The sequence below is a fragment of the Ascidia mentula genome, chromosome 9 (genome assembly GCF_947561715.1).
Source record: "Ascidia mentula chromosome 9, kaAscMent1.1, whole genome shotgun sequence".
Taxonomy (NCBI): Eukaryota; Metazoa; Chordata; class Ascidiacea; order Phlebobranchia; family Ascidiidae; genus Ascidia; species Ascidia mentula.
This window is the reverse complement of record NC_138574.1, coordinates 8,423,540-8,440,825: the sequence shown is the minus strand read 5'-3', so window position 1 is coordinate 8,440,825 and position 17,286 is coordinate 8,423,540. Positions and strand designations below refer to the sequence as shown.

At 36.9% G+C, this 17,286-nt stretch overlaps 4 protein-coding genes across 9 annotated transcripts; 1 reads left to right on the top strand and 3 right to left on the bottom strand.

Annotated features, from left to right (window-relative positions):
- Nucleotides 1–851: 851 nt before the first annotated feature.
- Nucleotides 852–2,576, bottom strand: LOC145913348 (protein ABHD18-like). The gene is made up of 3 exons (XM_083000969.1): nt 1,661–2,576; nt 1,373–1,599; nt 852–1,216 (listed from the first exon to the last, which is right to left on the bottom strand). The coding sequence occupies exons 1-3, from the start codon at nt 2,517–2,519 to the stop codon at nt 965–967; spliced, it is 1,338 nt and encodes a 445-aa protein (XP_082857095.1). The 5' UTR covers nt 2,520–2,576; the 3' UTR covers nt 852–964.
- Nucleotides 2,577–3,586: 1,010 nt separating this feature from the next.
- On the bottom strand, nt 3,587–7,823 carry LOC145913007 (receptor-interacting serine/threonine-protein kinase 4-like). 3 transcript variants are annotated; one of them, XM_083000511.1, is made up of 11 exons: nt 7,386–7,823; nt 7,128–7,307; nt 6,575–7,039; nt 6,275–6,513; nt 6,005–6,190; nt 5,807–5,901; nt 5,373–5,565; nt 4,949–5,092; nt 4,657–4,815; nt 4,307–4,457; nt 3,587–4,143 (listed from the first exon to the last, which is right to left on the bottom strand). In XM_083000511.1, exons 2-11 carry the CDS (start codon nt 7,304–7,306, stop codon nt 4,002–4,004), a joined length of 1,953 nt encoding a protein of 650 aa, XP_082856637.1. In that variant the 5' UTR covers nt 7,307; nt 7,386–7,823; the 3' UTR covers nt 3,587–4,001. The 3 variants fall into 3 exon arrangements, with proteins under 3 accessions (XP_082856637.1, XP_082856639.1, XP_082856638.1); XM_083000513.1 differs by having other exon boundaries at nt 5,807–5,898; nt 7,386–7,744; XM_083000512.1 differs by lacking the exon at nt 7,386–7,823 and having other exon boundaries at nt 7,128–7,365.
- A 1,599-nt stretch (nt 7,824–9,422) lies between these two features.
- On the bottom strand, nt 9,423–11,992 carry LOC145914101 (uncharacterized). Of its 4 annotated transcripts, none has more exons than XR_014403357.1 (6): nt 10,759–11,256; nt 10,595–10,705; nt 10,379–10,529; nt 10,152–10,313; nt 9,880–9,970; nt 9,423–9,796 (listed from the first exon to the last, which is right to left on the bottom strand). XR_014403357.1 is itself a non-coding variant. In XM_083001878.1 (6 exons), the coding sequence occupies exons 3-6, from the start codon at nt 10,834–10,836 to the stop codon at nt 9,756–9,758; spliced, it is 321 nt and encodes a 106-aa protein (XP_082858004.1). In that variant the 5' UTR covers nt 10,837–10,900; nt 11,562–11,716; nt 11,777–11,992; the 3' UTR covers nt 9,423–9,755. The 4 variants fall into 4 exon arrangements, 3 of the variants coding, with proteins under 3 accessions (XP_082858004.1, XP_082858005.1, XP_082858003.1); XM_083001878.1 differs by lacking the exons at nt 10,152–10,313; nt 10,379–10,529 and adding exons at nt 11,562–11,716; nt 11,777–11,992 and having other exon boundaries at nt 10,759–10,900; XM_083001879.1 differs by lacking the exons at nt 10,152–10,313; nt 10,379–10,529 and adding an exon at nt 11,274–11,379 and having other exon boundaries at nt 10,759–10,900.
- A 3,434-nt stretch (nt 11,993–15,426) lies between these two features.
- Nucleotides 15,427–16,379, top strand: LOC145914136 (sulfotransferase ssu-1-like). Its single transcript, XM_083001917.1, has 2 exons — nt 15,427–16,151; nt 16,205–16,379. Exons 1-2 carry the CDS (start codon nt 15,427–15,429, stop codon nt 16,377–16,379), a joined length of 900 nt encoding a protein of 299 aa, XP_082858043.1.
- Nucleotides 16,380–17,286: the final 907 nt, after the last annotated feature.

Genomic DNA, 17,286 nt, shown 5'->3' with positions numbered 1-17,286 from the left:
TCTATAGCAAAGATATTATAAACAACCAATACGTAAAGGCGCGATTTTTTAGATAATGAATTTTGCCGAGTAGAAAAACATACAAATGTGATTTAAATATTTGTTATGTTTGTTGTCTCAGTTTCTCTTCGCAATTAAATAAAGATTAAAGTAGCAATTAACTGCAAAAGCAAACAAAAAGGTAAGCCGAAAAAGGAAAATGAAGTCCTTTAATTGTAATCGGCTTATTGTAGGCTATCCTTGAGCTGTTTTATGCGGCCAAGAGGAATGATGCTGTTCGATATGTTGAAGTGACACTCCGAGTTGCTCCATCTCACCACCAGGTGAACAATATGTTGACCAGTTCCAATTTATACTTACGCAATAATTATAATGCAAGTGATTGCTCAAGGAACGAAACATAAGCATTCTTTTTATCGAAAAGGATCGGAAAATTTTCTCTGGATCGTTTCCCAGACTTTTTGCCAAAACGTGGAATAGTAATTTCTGCAGGTCGTTTGATAACGAATTACCCAGGTTTGTGCAAAGTGTAATGATACAATTCAGCTAAATATCCGCTGTAGCGACCTCGAGTTGAACTGGGGAAGTGTTAACTTAAATTTCTCAGAATAAACTCCGGACGAGCATTCTACAAATATGAAAGGATATTCTTTTCCAGCCTGCGCATCAAACCGGTTTATATTTTTGAAATCACCCTTATTTTACGCTAACTCTCTTTGGAAACTATTCGTGTCACTCCTGGTTCCGGGACCCAAACACAATGCAGTTTGTTACTGGCATATAAATTAAATGGGAGATCTTTAGTCACAGTCTCAAAAAATCGTTTATGAAGAAAAGTTACACGTTGAATACACAGTTAATAGAAATATTTTTCTGCAGCACCACAACAAAAAGATCACAAGAGTTGCATAACGCAAATAGGCCTTTGAATAACACCATTCTTAAACAAACAATAAGTCACACTTCAAGATTTCAAGGCAAATGCTTTTAGCCAAACTGACATGGACAAGGGCAGGGTAAGTTTTGATGGTTTGTGTTGCACTTGCGTCAACATGTGCCTGTAAATTGGAGGTAAGGTGTTTTTTGGGTCGCCATTTTGTTCACTCAACTTTTCTTGCTTTACTAAAACCCTAGTAAAGGTATCAATGATGGCTTGAACGAAATTTGGATAATGAATCAATATTCCTGCAACATGGCCCGCATCGAACTCTCTCACCTGAAAAATAGAATGTTTAAGACAAACAACATTCAATTTTCAAAAAAAAAATTGGGAAATTACTATACATCTACATGCTCACTAAAATTTATTTTCTTTTGTTTTTGTTCCTAATGCATGTTTTGCTTTAGTATAAAAACCCCAGCATTGTGGTACCTGGCATCCAGGCCAGATTTCATCCATTGGCTTCACAAAGGAACGAGGAAAATAAGCATCACCCTTGGCTAAAACAAACGTCACTGCAGATGGGTCAACGGGTACAGAGAAATTGCCAAGATGGGTTACTTGGTCCATTACACCTCTCATAAATTGAATTGCCTCGCGCTGTCGCCTTCCACTGTCCACCATTTTTGGACTCATTTCAGGATGTACCTCAGATTTTTCTGTAGAAATTAATACCACAAAGTATTGCAGCAATGTTAATTTGGTTAATAATAATAATACCTATGTTTAAATCTGATTTGAATCCAAAAGTTTTGCCAAGCTGGTATGAGTCAATACCGTCCAGAAGGCCAAGTATCTCCTGCTCATATTGGGGATTTGATGCATATTCGGACTCTAGGACCCTCCAAGGTACTGCTTTACTCAACACACCGTCTGTCCATACAACAGACGCTGATGTCCAAGACATACAAGGAATAAGGGCCAGGGGCTCTGGCCAGTTGGTTGCGGCAAGTGATGCCATGTGCCCACCCATAGAGATTCCAGTGAGTCCAAGTGGCCCATACCCTAGTTTCTTCAGCCAATGAAGCAGAACTTGTGCCTCTAAAATGAGGCAAGAACCCATAACAAATAAGTCACTAACTTTCAAAAGTCCAGAACGCCACTGTTGTTTTGGTTTCCTTACGCCATAAAAAGGATTTTCTAGAAGAAGAGAAGTAATTCCAGAGCTTAACAATGGCTTGGCAAGAAGCTCTCTCCTTCTGCTGAATCCATGGTCACCAGTTCCTGCCATGTGAATGCAAGCTGGTTTTGGTTGAGAAGTTTTTAATTTATCATCTCTAGGAAGAACTAATTCAAAATACGCTGTTTGTATTGAACTTGGAACAAGCTTCGGTATAATTTCCATTACAGGGGTTGTAAAGTGGCCTTTAATGAGAGTGTAGTTACTTGACTTTATTTCCTTGTCAATTTTTATTTCATGGTGAGGGTTAACCAACTTTGAACAAGTGCCACGATTGGAAATCAGTTTGTGCAATTTCAAAATTTCTTTCAAGTCTTCTGGCTTGCCCCATCCTTCAGTGTAGAACTTGGTCAAAACCAACTTGCGATAAAATAAGTCAATTTTGCTCAGACCAGACATTACAAATCAACAGTGTACAGTAATATGTACAAAAATCTGTAAATTAAAGATGACTTTAACTTGCATCAACACCACAAATTTAACCTTAATGTTTTCACCAGTTTCTTCATGCAAAGTCAAACTTGTCACTATTTGCTGCCAAACAAGCTGTTGCGTGTTATATTAAACTAACCGACAAGCAGTCAAGCACAATTAACTACAACCAACAAAATGATGATAGTTGCAGCATATCACGTAGGCATTGAAGTTCAATGATTGAACTGAACTGTGATGTCGCCAAGGAGAAATTGCACCAAGCGTGTGCCTTAATGTGACGTCATAATAATCTTTTTTTATGACTTGCAACGCAGCGCAGCGCAGGGTTGCCAAGATTGGCCCCATTTTCGCTGATCTGGCCTTTTTTGAAACAGTGTGGTCCTTAAAAAATTGTGGCCGTTGAAATTTTGATTTATTCTGGGCTTTTTATATATAGTACGGAAATGTATGTTGATAAATTGAAAGTGATTTCTTGTTAATTTCCGGTGTTACTTTCAGTAGGCCTACTCATCGGTGGAAACTCTCTATTTTTGTGATTTAAAAAAGTGTGTAATTTCTGCTATATATGAGGTCGATTTTTGATTTTACATCATAATCATAGGAAGTTTGGCCTTTTTTGAAAAAAATTCTCTGAATTCTAAGAATTTGGCTTCGAGGTTTCATTGTAGTCTGCAATCCTGGTGCAACGTATTTTCAGGTAAAATAGCGCACAAAATCATTTTTATTCTCAAAAAAGGGCGAGCCCGCGAAGTTTGTAACCTTAACATTGACACTTGCAAAGTCATGTGCAATTAGGTCAAGACAAATCCTGCAAACCCGGCCAACGAAACTCTTGAAATACATTTAGAAGTACGCAGCGTTGTCATCTTTTGCGCTATGCGTTGAATGCCACAATTATTAAATTTGAAACAAGTTTTAATAGTCACATAATATACATTACCTTTATAACTTCAGGGTGTATGTATGCTAAGCTTTTGTGCAGTGTTGCGGAGCACGTAAATTCTAAAAAAGGAACGTGATCCACTGAAATGAAATGCACGTGTTCTTGGTGTTTCTTGTTAGTGTAGTACTTTTATTTTCGCTAAAATTACCGATATGTTAAAAACAACACAATATTTTATTGTTTTTTTTTTAGGGATTTTGACGGGCAACTGGAGACACAACAGTGTTTGATTTGAAAAATGTAAAATGCATACATATATATATGAAAACAATAAAAATTTAAGATTTCAAAATAAAAACTCTAAAAATGAAACTTTTTGCACACAAAAATACATACACAAGTATACACCAGCAAAAAACTCTACACTTTCTTTTCACAATTTCAAAACTAAAACTTACAATTTGATACAAGAATTAGACTATGTTAAATAATAAAGGCAAGGTTGATCAGCAGATTTGCATAACATTATTAAAAGGTGAAACATTACAAACATAATATGCTGCTTAAAAGTTCCCTTCATACTTTAAACATGCAGCCACAACGCTATGTCGAAAGAGTTGCTTTTCCAATTGACAAACAATGTCCCATTTGTTTGCAGTTTCATCAAAACACTCAATTGTGATCATTGAATCACCATAACTTCTTCTGAAATAAAAAGAAGCCCAAACATGTTTTAATTTTAAAATAATTGAACATTTCTTTGATGAAATACCTAAACTGTCAAAAATAATTACTGTGATAATAATCTATGACCGACTTAACTGGATTATAACGATGATATATTTGTGCAATTGTACACACTTCTTACCCTCCAATTGCATAAAGTTTTCCACTTATAACACATGAACCAAATGATACACGATTTTCCTCCATGCTTGGAAGTGATAAATCCCATTCATTTTTTTCCACATCGTACCTGGAAACTTTCTTTTGGAATTTCCGATTGCCATTAAGGCCACCTACATGTTACAACCATGTAATATTTACAGGTATGCATAAGTGCAATGAGTAACAACCATAATTAAAAGTATGTTGACTCTAAAAATCAAAGAAGCAACAAAAAAAACTTAATTTGACCTCGTGTTTAATTCCACTCAGACCATCACCAAAATGCACAGATACTAAAATTTGGGCATGCATTTTCTTTTACAGTCTTACCCATTTTGTAAATTGATCCATTAAGTAGTGATGCTGCATGGTGAGAATTTACATCAGACATGTCTTTCAAAAACGTTGACTGGCCAGTAGATGGATCAAAGCACTCAGTAGATCTGAGGAGATTCCCTCCATCACATCCTCCAAATACAAACAACTTTCCTACAAAAAAAATCGTGCTTGTTTTGTCTTTAATGTTTATTTGTAGCCAAACTTTACAAAGTGCAAAATCACATGTCTCTAATAAAACCACAACTGCTATTTAACTAAAAAAGTTTTAATTATAAAAACAAACCTTTGGCAGCAACAACAGAGTGGCCTTCCCTGGCATTCTGTAAGTTTCCAACATTTGTCCAATCATCTCCACTTAGTTTGTAGCACTCAATGGAGGCAAGACATAATTTGAGGTCATTAACACCGCCACAAACGTATAGACATTCTAAAAAATAGCATTTGTTAAACCAAATGAAACTGCAGAAAGTCACATTATATAATATCAGCATTCATATGGAATTAGCAAAAAACAAAAACAATACTTTTTGCAGCAAAAAATTCTGTACTTACCACAAAATATTATCAAAACCCCCAAAATGTAATAGTGCAAAAGCCTTAAAAGTATTTTAAAGCCAAATATTTCTGAATACGCCCATTAAAATGTTTCCCAGTTACAACATTTTAATGAATACATAGGTTTTTATCATTGTCAACACATTGCTTACCCCCAATTGTTGCAGCTTGTGCATTACATCGTTTTAACTTCATTGGAGATTTTTTAATCCAGGAAACACAGTTTTTTAAATCCAAACACTCAACTTCACCAGTTGAAACATCACCTTCAGTTTTCCCACCAACGGCAAGAAGGTTGTCACCAATAGCGGCTGCACAAAGAAGCCATCTTCCAGTTGTCATGTTCTGTTAAAATATTAGAAATAAGGTTTACAGGTATAACCATGCAGTCAACGGCAGAATATTTAACTAAACCTCTAGTGAAAAATAAGTTGAGCACATTTTAACGAAAAGGCTACCATTGCTCATTCAGGGACCCCCCTGAACCCGTTCCAGGACCCCTTGTGAGGCTGTGAATTCCAGGTTAAGAACTACATGTTCAAAAGGTACTATTCACAAAACAAAGGATAATAATTGCTAGTCTTACAGGAAGAGCTGCAATGGAATTGGTTGAAGGCATGTAACGCAGAATTTGTTTGGGTGTATACCATCCTCCAAGAACAATAATTGAAGTAGAATCTGCTACAACAAAAACAGCTTTATTTTGTGAATAACAAGTTGCAGAATTCTGTAAGTAAGTCCTTTATCATTATAACTAAATTTTATATTTCCAACCTTCACTCACCTAAAATGCTCATGTTGTTTATTTCAGGAACTCTCACAAAAGGGTTGGAAAAGTTGGACAAAGAAACACAAGTTTCATTGTGACGTTGTGGCTTAGTTGAATTTAATGCAGTGCTAATTTTTGCTGCTTTCACTGCTATGTCATTCATATCTACTGTTCCAAGATGCTGTGTCAACTCACCACGAACTGAAAGTTTACACAAATACCTTTTAATTTTAACAGCACAATTTCAACAAAAACATGAAAAAAGCATCAGTTTCACAATCCTACCACTTTCTGTCGTGGGCCTGTCCTCTGGCTTTTGTGACCAACACAATTTCATTATATTTTTCAACAAGGTAAACATATCCAAGTCTTGTATGTCCTTTAGATTCTGTTGGACACGTTGTAGGTCTGCTTCATTGGGTCTTTGTTGCTGAGTTATAATAAGACAAACCAAAGCACCTGGTATTGCAGCACCATGGAAAACTGACTTTCTTGTGATTAACTCATATACAATCATTGCAAAGCTAAAATTGCAAAACAATTAAAAGATAATTTGTATCACTGGATGCATTCAAATACAATTACCTGTAAACATCCATTTTAACATTTCGTTCACTTTCTGGGTGCTCAAGAAACTCTGGTGCACAATACAGTTCACTACGTTGCTTGCTTTTCACAACATCTATAGATGGCATTTGGGAAGCTCCAGTAACAAGAACCAAATTAACAGACCCAAAATCAGCCAACTTTACATTTAATTCAAGGGTCAAAAGAATATTTTCTGGTTTCAGATCACCATGCACAAACGAGTAATTCTTGTTGAAGTAATGTAAGTAGCACAATGCATCAGCTAGTTGCTTAGCAATCCGTAGCCTCAGACCCCAAGGAATGGTTTCAACCTTTACAACATTTTGCAACAGATCACCAAGACTTCCACCTTCCACCAATTCCATAACCACTCCAAAACAATTTTGCCATTTGGTGATGCCATGTACTTGAATAATGTGTTTGTGATCAATTTTTGTCAAAACTTTTGCTTCTTTCATTTGACTAAATATACAGAAGTATAAAGAAACCATAAATAACCAGAAACACAAATAATACATATTCTCCCCTAAATCATTACAGCAAAACTTGCCTATCAATAACTTCTTTAATTCCATTCGTACTGCCAGTCTTGGTGTAGCATTTTACAGCCACTATGCCAAGTGCTTGGTGAGAGCATTTTCTTACAGCTGCAAAACCACCTGTACCCAATAGGTCCGTTTCATTCCAGCTTGTATGGAAACTGGTTGGCTCATATTCGTTCAATGCCATTCTATTGAAAGTAATTTAGCAACACAAGTATTTCTACAAAATTAGCCATACAATTTTAAAATTTGATACAAACACTTACTTGTGAGTTTTTAGTGAAAAATTGTTTGACTAATATTTTTCAATGTCATTTTTGAATGCATTTATGAACCAGTTGTTAAACAAGGTAACCCGGCTTATAATGGTTCCATATTCTTTTTCAATTTTCTTAAAATTTGAAAGCCACCACTGCAACATACGGAGATAGGTGTTAGGTGTATATACCTGTATTGGCTGTATATTACAGGGCGTACGAAATAACGTAAGTAACGTGATAAGTTAACAAAAGTGTGACAGAAACACCATAAATTGTTTTCCTTTTTCAATCAAATATCTTCTCACAAATTTACAGGGTACAAAGTTTGTTTTGGAAAAGTGGTTCCCCTTGAGGTTGCGCTTGATTGATGAAGTATAATACTACGTTTCCATGGTTATCACACTTACACCTCCTCCGAAAGTCAGACGCATTACTGACGCAAACCTTGTTTGCAGTGTTGCCAGGTAAAATTTTCAAAAACCGCCCAACGCCTTGTCAAAACTAGCCCAAAAACCGCCCAAACAAGAAATTTCTGAAACAAGCCCAAAACCAGCCCAATTTTACTCTGACTTAGCTTGAAATCGACAACTGTTAGTGAATTGTCGCACTCGGTAGCTGTAACCTACCGCGGTTACGTTTTTTCACACTTGGTTCTGACCATGGCGCTACCTATTACGTTTTCTTTAATTGCAAGGAGCATTAATACATAGTAAAAACATTGCAATATTCGATGAATTTGGGTCATAATATAACTGAAACTAACAACTTTAAAAAACGCAATCAATTAAAACATGTATGTTTAGAACTACAAAATCTCGTACATCTGTATTCCGTAGTTTCGTCATACGCGTGCGTAAAGCGATCAAACGTGGAAGCTGTAAGCATTATGGCAAAAAATTTAAACACTACGAAAGTCCTATTGACTGCATTGTTTCCTCAAGTAATCCTTAGTTCATTGGTTACTATATTTTTTAAATTTGTTTGCAAAAATAACATTTTCTCCGCACCATTGCTGCTTTGCAAAAACAACTCCAGTTGCATGGTTCAAGTTTCTGTCGAACCCACCCACCCACTGCGTGTTTCTCTGAACGCATTATTACTCTCTGCGCCGTACGATTGTTTCGTTTGTCGGGAAATGAACGCATTGGTTTACTGTTGGTATGAGACATCAGTGCCAGAATGCGTGATTATAGGGGTTGAAAATGTCATTGGCGAACCCGCCCAATAAACCGCAACCCGCAACTCGTAAAAATAACCCGCAACTCGATGTTGAAAACCAGCCCAATTGGGCGGGAATACCGCCACCCTGGCAACCCTGCTTGTTTGTGCGGTCACAATGGGTGTTGGCATGCGTCGGTTGTCGTCGTGCGTCAGTGCTTACATATGATTTCTATTTTATACTTCGCTAAGCGGGTGAGCTGGGTAATATTTCTTTGTAGTATGATATAATTTTTTCTCATTTAGTGAAAAGTTGTTGATAATAAATTCAATAGGGATAGTTATGAACAAATTGCTGCAGCTAACATATGATTAACAAGTTTGGTGGTAAAACTGGTGTACGTGTTTTGCAGGCGAGAAGTCTTGGAATGAGTGGAATGTGTTTTCATGAAACATTTTATTTTTATTGCAAGGTCTCCAAAATAAAATTTGTTTCGTTTCATTTTTAAAAATGTCAAAATTAAAGTGCATGCACTGTGGAAAAAGTTGGGTAGTGGCTACCCAAAAGTTTGGGAAGAAATGTGCAGAAACCCATAAAATTTTATTCGGTTGTCACTACCCTAGTTTGTTGGGTAGATTATCGTTTCACCTAAATTGGGCACTAACTATTTTACCCAGTTCAGTTGGGTTCCAATGTGCAGAAACCCCATTTTTTGGGGTAGCTGATATTGGGCAAAAACACTTTTTCCCAATCACACAAAGCATTGCACAATAATAAAAAAACGAAGTGTATTTGGAATGGAAAGAGAACAGCCACTTGAACAATGAAAAAAACTGCAATAAATATGAAAGTGGCAAGAATGGAATAGAAAAGAACACTGGAACTTGAACATTATACACTGGTACCATTAGTAAGTGTCACAGCAAATGATAAATACATTGAAGGACGCATAAAAAAAACACATGAAAACAGTTTCACTAAGTACACTTTAACAACAGTGCCAACTCCAGCAGACTATCACAGAGTGTATTTTTCCACATCTAACTTAAACAAGTACACTTGCAGAAATTGCATTTTTTTGCATGCTGGCTGTATTCATAATTTAAAACATGGTGATACACCATTACAGCAACAATACCTTGAAAAATTTCATGAACATCTAAAACAGGGGACTGATCAATACACAAAGTTATTTTTAGTTGGTGTTGTGTAGATGGTCAGGTATTGCTGTCACTATTTCTGAAACTGTTGTATTTTTCTGTAATCAAACACATTTTGTTAGACTCTACATTAAAAATCAATTACTTCAAAATTAACATTTTTATTTTCAAAATAACATACCCTTGCTTCCTCTTAACTCAAACCCAATGATGCTTTTCCCATGCGCACAAACTTTTACACAGCTTGCTTCCTTAATGCTGGAATGAGAAATCTGCAAATATTATGATATATTTCAACTCCAACAAAGAAATTGAATGAGGGCCATTTTTTAAAATTTCCTTGGAAGGTTTAAAGCCCTTAATATGATCTGTAGTGTTTTGTTGCACTACTGACTTCATGTTCTCCACTCTATCTATAAAATCCGCATCACAGCATTCATTTTTCTCGCATACCTTTGCTTTCTGTGGTGTATCATTTTTGAAAAGTTCATGGGTGACATAATGTTTTAGGCTTCTCAGAATTCATTTCTCTTCAATACTGCCTACACCTTCTGTAACCGATTGATCAATTCTGGCAATTAATCTTTGATCAACAGGTTGAAGAAATCTTGCAGCCTTAACAAAAAAGATTTATTTCCAGACTTCAGTTATACATAACTTGTTTTTCATAGAAAACTCACTTTCTCTAAAACATGATCTATATGGTCGTCCTCTTTGGGGAAGCAAACACTGCCAGTTTGTTCCTTTATTAAGCGCTTGTCATTGTTTTGCAGCAAATGTTTTATGACAACACTTGTCTTTTTTCAGTTTGGATGTACATTTTGAGACCAACTAAACATTTGTCATCAAAATAACAATAAAATAAAGCAATTTACTTCCAACAAGTCAAAAAATACCTCAAACTGTGGGAACTTTATAATTTTCTGAATTACAATATTCGCCTTGCAATTTTTTCTTGTCCCTTGAATACACAAATGCTTTCTGCAAAAATTTGGGTGATCTTGTAACTGAAAAAGGAGAGCATTGTTTAACCATTTTCGATATAAAGTCACATATATACCTGTGTAGGAATTGCAGCTCGACGTCTTTCGTTTTTTATTTTGTTACGGTCCTTTGAATGCTGACATTCCAAGACCATAGTTTGTAAAATGATGTAAGGGGTGCAGGAGCTATTGTCCTTATTCAAACGAGTTTTGATATATCTGCAAACATACAACAACATGGGTTATAAATTAATTTGCACCAGAAAACTGTCCTACTGCCCTGAAAGGGAAACTAAATAAAAAAATACTTCACTGCTTTCTTTATACCAAATGATCTCTTTCGCAATGCAATGAACTTGGTCATTGTGAAAATTTCAAATTTCTGAACTAAATTCTTTGCTTGTTCCATTGAACATACCCACTGCAACATTGGCTGAATTTAGTATGAAAATCTTTTGACATATTAACTGAACTAGTCAACAACAACAACCTGCAAATTTTGCTCATTTTTCTTCTGTGCTGGTTCTGATGTATTTGGGTAAAATTTGTAAATATGCTTAAAGTTTTGTGTTAAGCTAAACCATCTACTCACCATTTTACTCAAATTAATGTTTGTTGTGAACTTGTTCTTCACAACGTTCAAAAAACATCTTGCTTCCTGTGAAACACCTCTACTTTGGACAGATAGTTATCACATACTGACAAATATTGTGCCTGTTAAAATGCCAAAGTGATTCGAAGCACTCAGACTGGGTAATAATATATAGAATGCCAGCATCAATCCAGTGCACAGAGCTGTTACATGAATCTTTAAAAAAGAAACTCATTGACAAAAACAGTGTGAAGTGGAGTTTCAAAAAGAAAGTAGAATTTAACTCACCGTATGATTAAATTGAAGACGGCTTTAAGGTTAGATCAAGTGATTTTTCAAAACTGAGACTCATGCCACTGTCAAAGAATTCCAATTAATCAACCTTTTCCACAGTATTTGAATTTGTAAAATCAATCAAGGAAATTGATACTCGATCATAGCTGCTAAAGAAACATTACACCATTTAAATAAGAGTTACAGCACACCTGTACAACCTACCGTACCGTGTATCATCAGTAACACCTTCAGAAACTAGCAATCACCTTGGTATTGATGCCACGCAATGTTTAAATCACCGAGACTTACTAACGTCAATAATTGTCTTTTCCGTGTTTCTCGTACAAAATTAGTTAAAAATAATCTGAACAAACAGTTATAACCAACAAATCCAAAAGGAAACCTGTGGCGTCGCACAGCATGCCCTCTGCTACATGTGCGCAGCTTTTCCGCGAAATAGTAATCCTATGGAAGCACTGACGCACGACGCTAACCGACGCATGGCAAAACCCATTGTGACCGCACAAACAAGGTTTGCGTCAGTTATGCGTCTGACTTTCGGAGGAGGTGTAAGTGTGATAACCCGTTTCCATAGCCACTTTCGCACATAGCCCGAAAACATGGCCCGATCGCATACTCGGCCCGAACGAACAGGCGCAAAACCGCTCGCGTTTCCATGGCCGTTTTGTGACCGGTGAGGCGTATAGATTTTTGGGATTTCCCTTGCGCGGCAGCTGGCAGATGCTGTCTTGCAGAGTATCGGACAAAGTGGTTTTGAACAAAACGTGCCATGGAACCTCAAATATCACAAGATTTAGTTCTGTTAACTGTTTTTGCATTACAATTAGCTGTTTTGATTGTTATGGTGCAGAACCAAACTACATGCCTTCAGGCAACAAGCATGCTTATTGCACATGACCTCAGTGGCCAGGCTACAGTTAAAAAAAGAAGGTTTTGGATGCTTCAAAGGTTTGAAGGAGTATTTCTTCCTTTCTATGAGTACAGTTTATGTTATCTTAATAATAATACAGATCTACTGATTGGTGGGACACTGTTGTGAAAAACTTCGATGACTCCGATTGGCTAAAACATTTCCGGATTAAAAAGTCTACTTTTCAACAGCTTATTTTGCTGCTTGGTGAAGATTTGAAACCAGGTTATACATTTTGAACTAGATTTTTTGTGAACTTTCCATAAACTTAAAAACATTGTCATTTGTAGATGATAGATCAGTTAGGGCACCTATACCCCTTGAAAAAAGGATTGCAGTTGCCTTGTATAAATTAGCTTCAGCAGCTGAATTTAGAGTTGTTGGAGTTGCCTTCGGAATACACAAGACATCCGTTCACCGGTGTTTGCACAGGTACTGAGCAAATACAGGAAAATATATCGCAGCTAAAATGTTTTTCTTGTAGGTTTTGTAAGGCTCTTTGCAAGAAACACAAACAGTTCATTTATCTTCCTAAATCCACTGAAGCCCAAATAATAGCAAATCAGAATCATCAAAAGTCTGGATTTCCACAAGTATTTGGGGCAATTGATGGATGCCATATACATGTAAAACCACCAAGACATGGAATGAGAGATTTTATAAACAGAAAAAGGTTCCCATCTCTTGTGCTTCAAGCAGTGGTTGATAATCAGTATAGGTGAAGATTGTATGATTCTGTTTATATTTCATTACATTTAATATATGTTTTTAAGATTCAGAGATGTCTCAGTCAAAATGCCTGGCAGTGTACATGACGCATCTGTGCTGCGTGCATCTCATTTGTACAAAAATGCATCCAACCTACCAAAAGTACAAAGTTTTTAATATCACCATGCTTCAACCAATTTAAGTTGTTATGTTTGTGTTTAATAGGGCACCATTACCAATCAAAATTTTGTACAGATTCCTTTGATGATTGTTGGAGATTCTGCATATCCCTTGCTGCCATGGCTCATGAGGCCGTACACTGGGTCTAGCTTAACTGACAAACAGGAGACATTTAATTATCACCATAGCAGTGTTCGTATTGTAGTTGAGAATGCTTTTGGGAGGCTTAAGGCTCGTTGGCGAATATTGAAGTGACAACTAGATGTTGACATTAAAGAAGCTCCTTTCATTATTGCAGCATGTTGCATAATGCATAACATGTGCGAAGAGGCCCAAACACCTGTCCCAAGGGATACTGAAATTACTCTGACCCATGGGTCCACTTCACAACCAGATGCTGCAGTGGACAGTCAAGTTCGCACCACCATTGCAGATTATTTATGTAATTTGTAATACAGTAGCACCAAATTTCATTTCATCAGTTCTTTTTAATAAAATGTAAATACGAATTGAATGTTTGCATTGTTGCAACATTACCTGCAACAGGTCATGCGGTGGACTTCACAAGAACGATCATTTTGGAACGCGAGTCCGATAGGTATAAAAAGGGGTTTTTTGGAGTCATTGAACATTAATACGCAAGCGTCATCACTCAATGACAAAAAGCAAACTATGTTTCCACCGGTGTACGACACTTGCTAAAAAAATGTGCCGTTGAACATCGCGCACTCCAAAAACCTTGATAACCCGCGTGGTTAATGATAAGTATACCGTGCAGGTGTGTTCGCCCCTTTCTTATCGTTTTTTTTACTTCTTCTTTCTATTGTAGCGTTTTTTATTGTTAAAAATGCAGTTGCAACGTGATCTGTATAGTTCCCTCTCTTGGTTTTTAAGGAAACAAATCTTACCGCTGACAATAGAGGTGCTAACAAGTCGAAAAAGTCGCACAATCTGTACAAATGATCGGATCGAGTTTTGGCCTTGAAGGCAGATTATTTGCTGACAGGGCCACTGTTCCAAACTAATAGATCTCATAAGTGCAGATATGTGAGCCGGCAACACTTCCATTTTATGGTGGCTATATACAGCCACCATAAACCATCGGGTACCAAACTAGGTGTAACCCGCCGAAAACCAACCAAGGGGGAAACACTGTGGCTAATCAAAAGCTAAACCAATCTAAATCAGGCTGCGCGTCACAAAAAATCATGTATAAGCAATAGAGCAAACAATGAGTTTTTGGTAAGCACAGGGCCAATGTTCAGACATAATAGGTCTCATCAGTACAGTGCTAACTTAGCTGGCGCGAGTGTTGGTCTGTCTGCAGTGTTCATGTTTAATTGCTTGTATAGGCCTATACTCTCCAACACTTGACGGACTATCAGGTAGGCTAATGGCTAGGGTAGACCAGGAATACCTCGGACCGGATATTTTACGTCACAATTAGGTATTGTTAAAACACTGTATCAAAAGCTTTGTCTCCATTCCCCATGCTAACAGGAACCGCTCTTGCCAAAAATGTGACATTCTGCAAATGAATGTGGTATTACAACATAAGTAGCGGTAAATTCTATGAAAGGAAATTGGCTTATTTGTCTGGCAAATCTCATAAGTAAGTGAAATACGCTCTTACATATAAACGTGACATAAAAACACGTTGCAGTGCCCATATGAGCCGGCAGCAGATATAGGAATGTTATTTTTGGCAACCATGTGTTTTACAGGCATTTCCGGGAGCTAGAGAATGAATGCTGATGTTTGTACATCCGCTAACGCAGCTGGAGTTTAATGTGTGCTAGTTTCCCACTGCTGGTGTTGTAAAATGTGCCAGAAAGACGTGCGACAAGATTGATTGCGATAGGAGTGAATAAGAGGTGACATTATGTTTTTGATATACGTAGTCATTTTAATAAACGTTTACCTTCGATTTGCTTTCTTGATGATCCAAATAAATTAGTATCATATGGCAGAGACAGAAGACGTAGAACATTACGCAATGCACAAAGAAATCGCACTAGGTTCTTTGTTATGTTTTTTTTTCAGACTGTGGATAACAATATGAGTGATAAGACAGTACCATCATATCTAAGTTTAAAGCACCCCGTTACCGGCGAGGTTTGTAGGTACCCTTGTTACTTTGAGCAAAGGCACTTGGATTCGGCGACTCAGTACCAAGCAAAAGAGGGCGACATCTTTATATGTTCGCATCCAAAATGTGGTACAACGTGGCTTCAAACCATGGTATGGCTTATCGTCCACGAAGGACAGATGTTTGAGGGAGATATCAGAAAACGCATGCCTTATCTGGAATTTGATGGAAACGAAGCAGAACAATTGGACAAGACATTAAAAAAGTCACACTATAAACACAGTTGGATTCCTTACCACCCCAAAGCAAAATACATTTACATCACTCGCAACCCGAAGGATGCTTGTGTTTCTTACTATTATCACTGCAAGGGCTACAGTTATTTCGACTGCAAGGATCTTGACTTTGATAAGCTTTTCGATCTTTACGTGAAAAATGAGGTGGAATTTTTTGGTTACTTTAATCACGTGACTGATTGGTACCTAAAGCGAAACGAACCTAACTATTTGTTTCTGCTATACGAGGATATAAAGGGTGATCAAGAAGGTCAAGTTCTAAAAATAGCAAAGTTTTTGGGTGAAAAGTACTACCTGGCACTGTTGAAGGATGACAAAAAAGTGTTGCGGAAAGTTCTGGAGAAAAGCAGTTTTACATACATGCAAACATCGATTGTGGTAAGTCGAATGCTTGTGCAGTTTGATTACTTCTTTAAGATACATAACTTATTGTATTCCTATATTGGTAGAGAAAAGATCGTCCAAAAAATCTTCCTTTTGTCCGCAAAGGAGTGGTGGGCGACTGGAAAAATCACCTGAGCTCGAAACAATCCGAAATTATCGAAGAAATGATACGAAAATATGGGAGTTCTAGTGGTTGGGATAAATTATGGGATAACCATGAGGGAGTCTGGGAAAATAAATAATGACAAAATCGAAACGTATTTTGTAAAGGAAATTATGCAATAACACAAATCTGTGAATTTTAAACTAAATTTGTATCAGGAACTATTTTGTCTCTTTTTGTACATATATGTGAGAAGTTGCACGTTTCTGTGATTTTTGTGTTAGGGGTTAAATAAAATGTTGTATATTCGGTAAGTTTTGAAGTAGCTTGTGTCTGAAGGTTACGGACAATAAACTTCCCCAACCCGGAATTATTACTGTATACTATGATTCTCTCGGGATGTATAGCAATAGCCTATTGTGTAAAACTAAAATATAAGTTGTTATATGATGAGAAAATATCAGTACTTTAAAAAAAACATTGTGTAAATAAGACTAAAAGTTTAAAATCAGAAACAAAACAAGAGTTATATGCTGGAAAGCAAATGTTGTGCCCCGCACATCTGTCATGCGCAGCAGAAACTGCAGGGCCGGATCCTCTGGAAAATACACTGGAAATCTCGACAGGACTTTGTGGCTTGGCTGCGCAAGTTGGTCTGCGGCTGGGCCCCACGAAACACAACCGATGCGCCGCACCGGAGCCAATAATTAAAGAGTCTATATTGGGGGGCGGACATGAACATCAAAGCGGGAGCTTATGTATACCATTGTTGCTTTCAAGCTGAAAGGGATTATATGACTCCTTAAACTCATGTGTATCCGAATGCCACAGGACGGAACTGAACGACGGTTTATGATTTTTGCGTATTTACACCAGATGAAATGAGAGGAACTCGCGAAAGCTCGTGTTTGTAAGAAAATAAAAAAGTCAGTCTTTTTGATAGTGTCAACACCAAGAAAGTGCAGTTCTTCATATTTGTCATTGTGATATTAACAGTATCACTATCTCAACCTAAAACATCAAAAAATTATACAGAATTCAAAGCA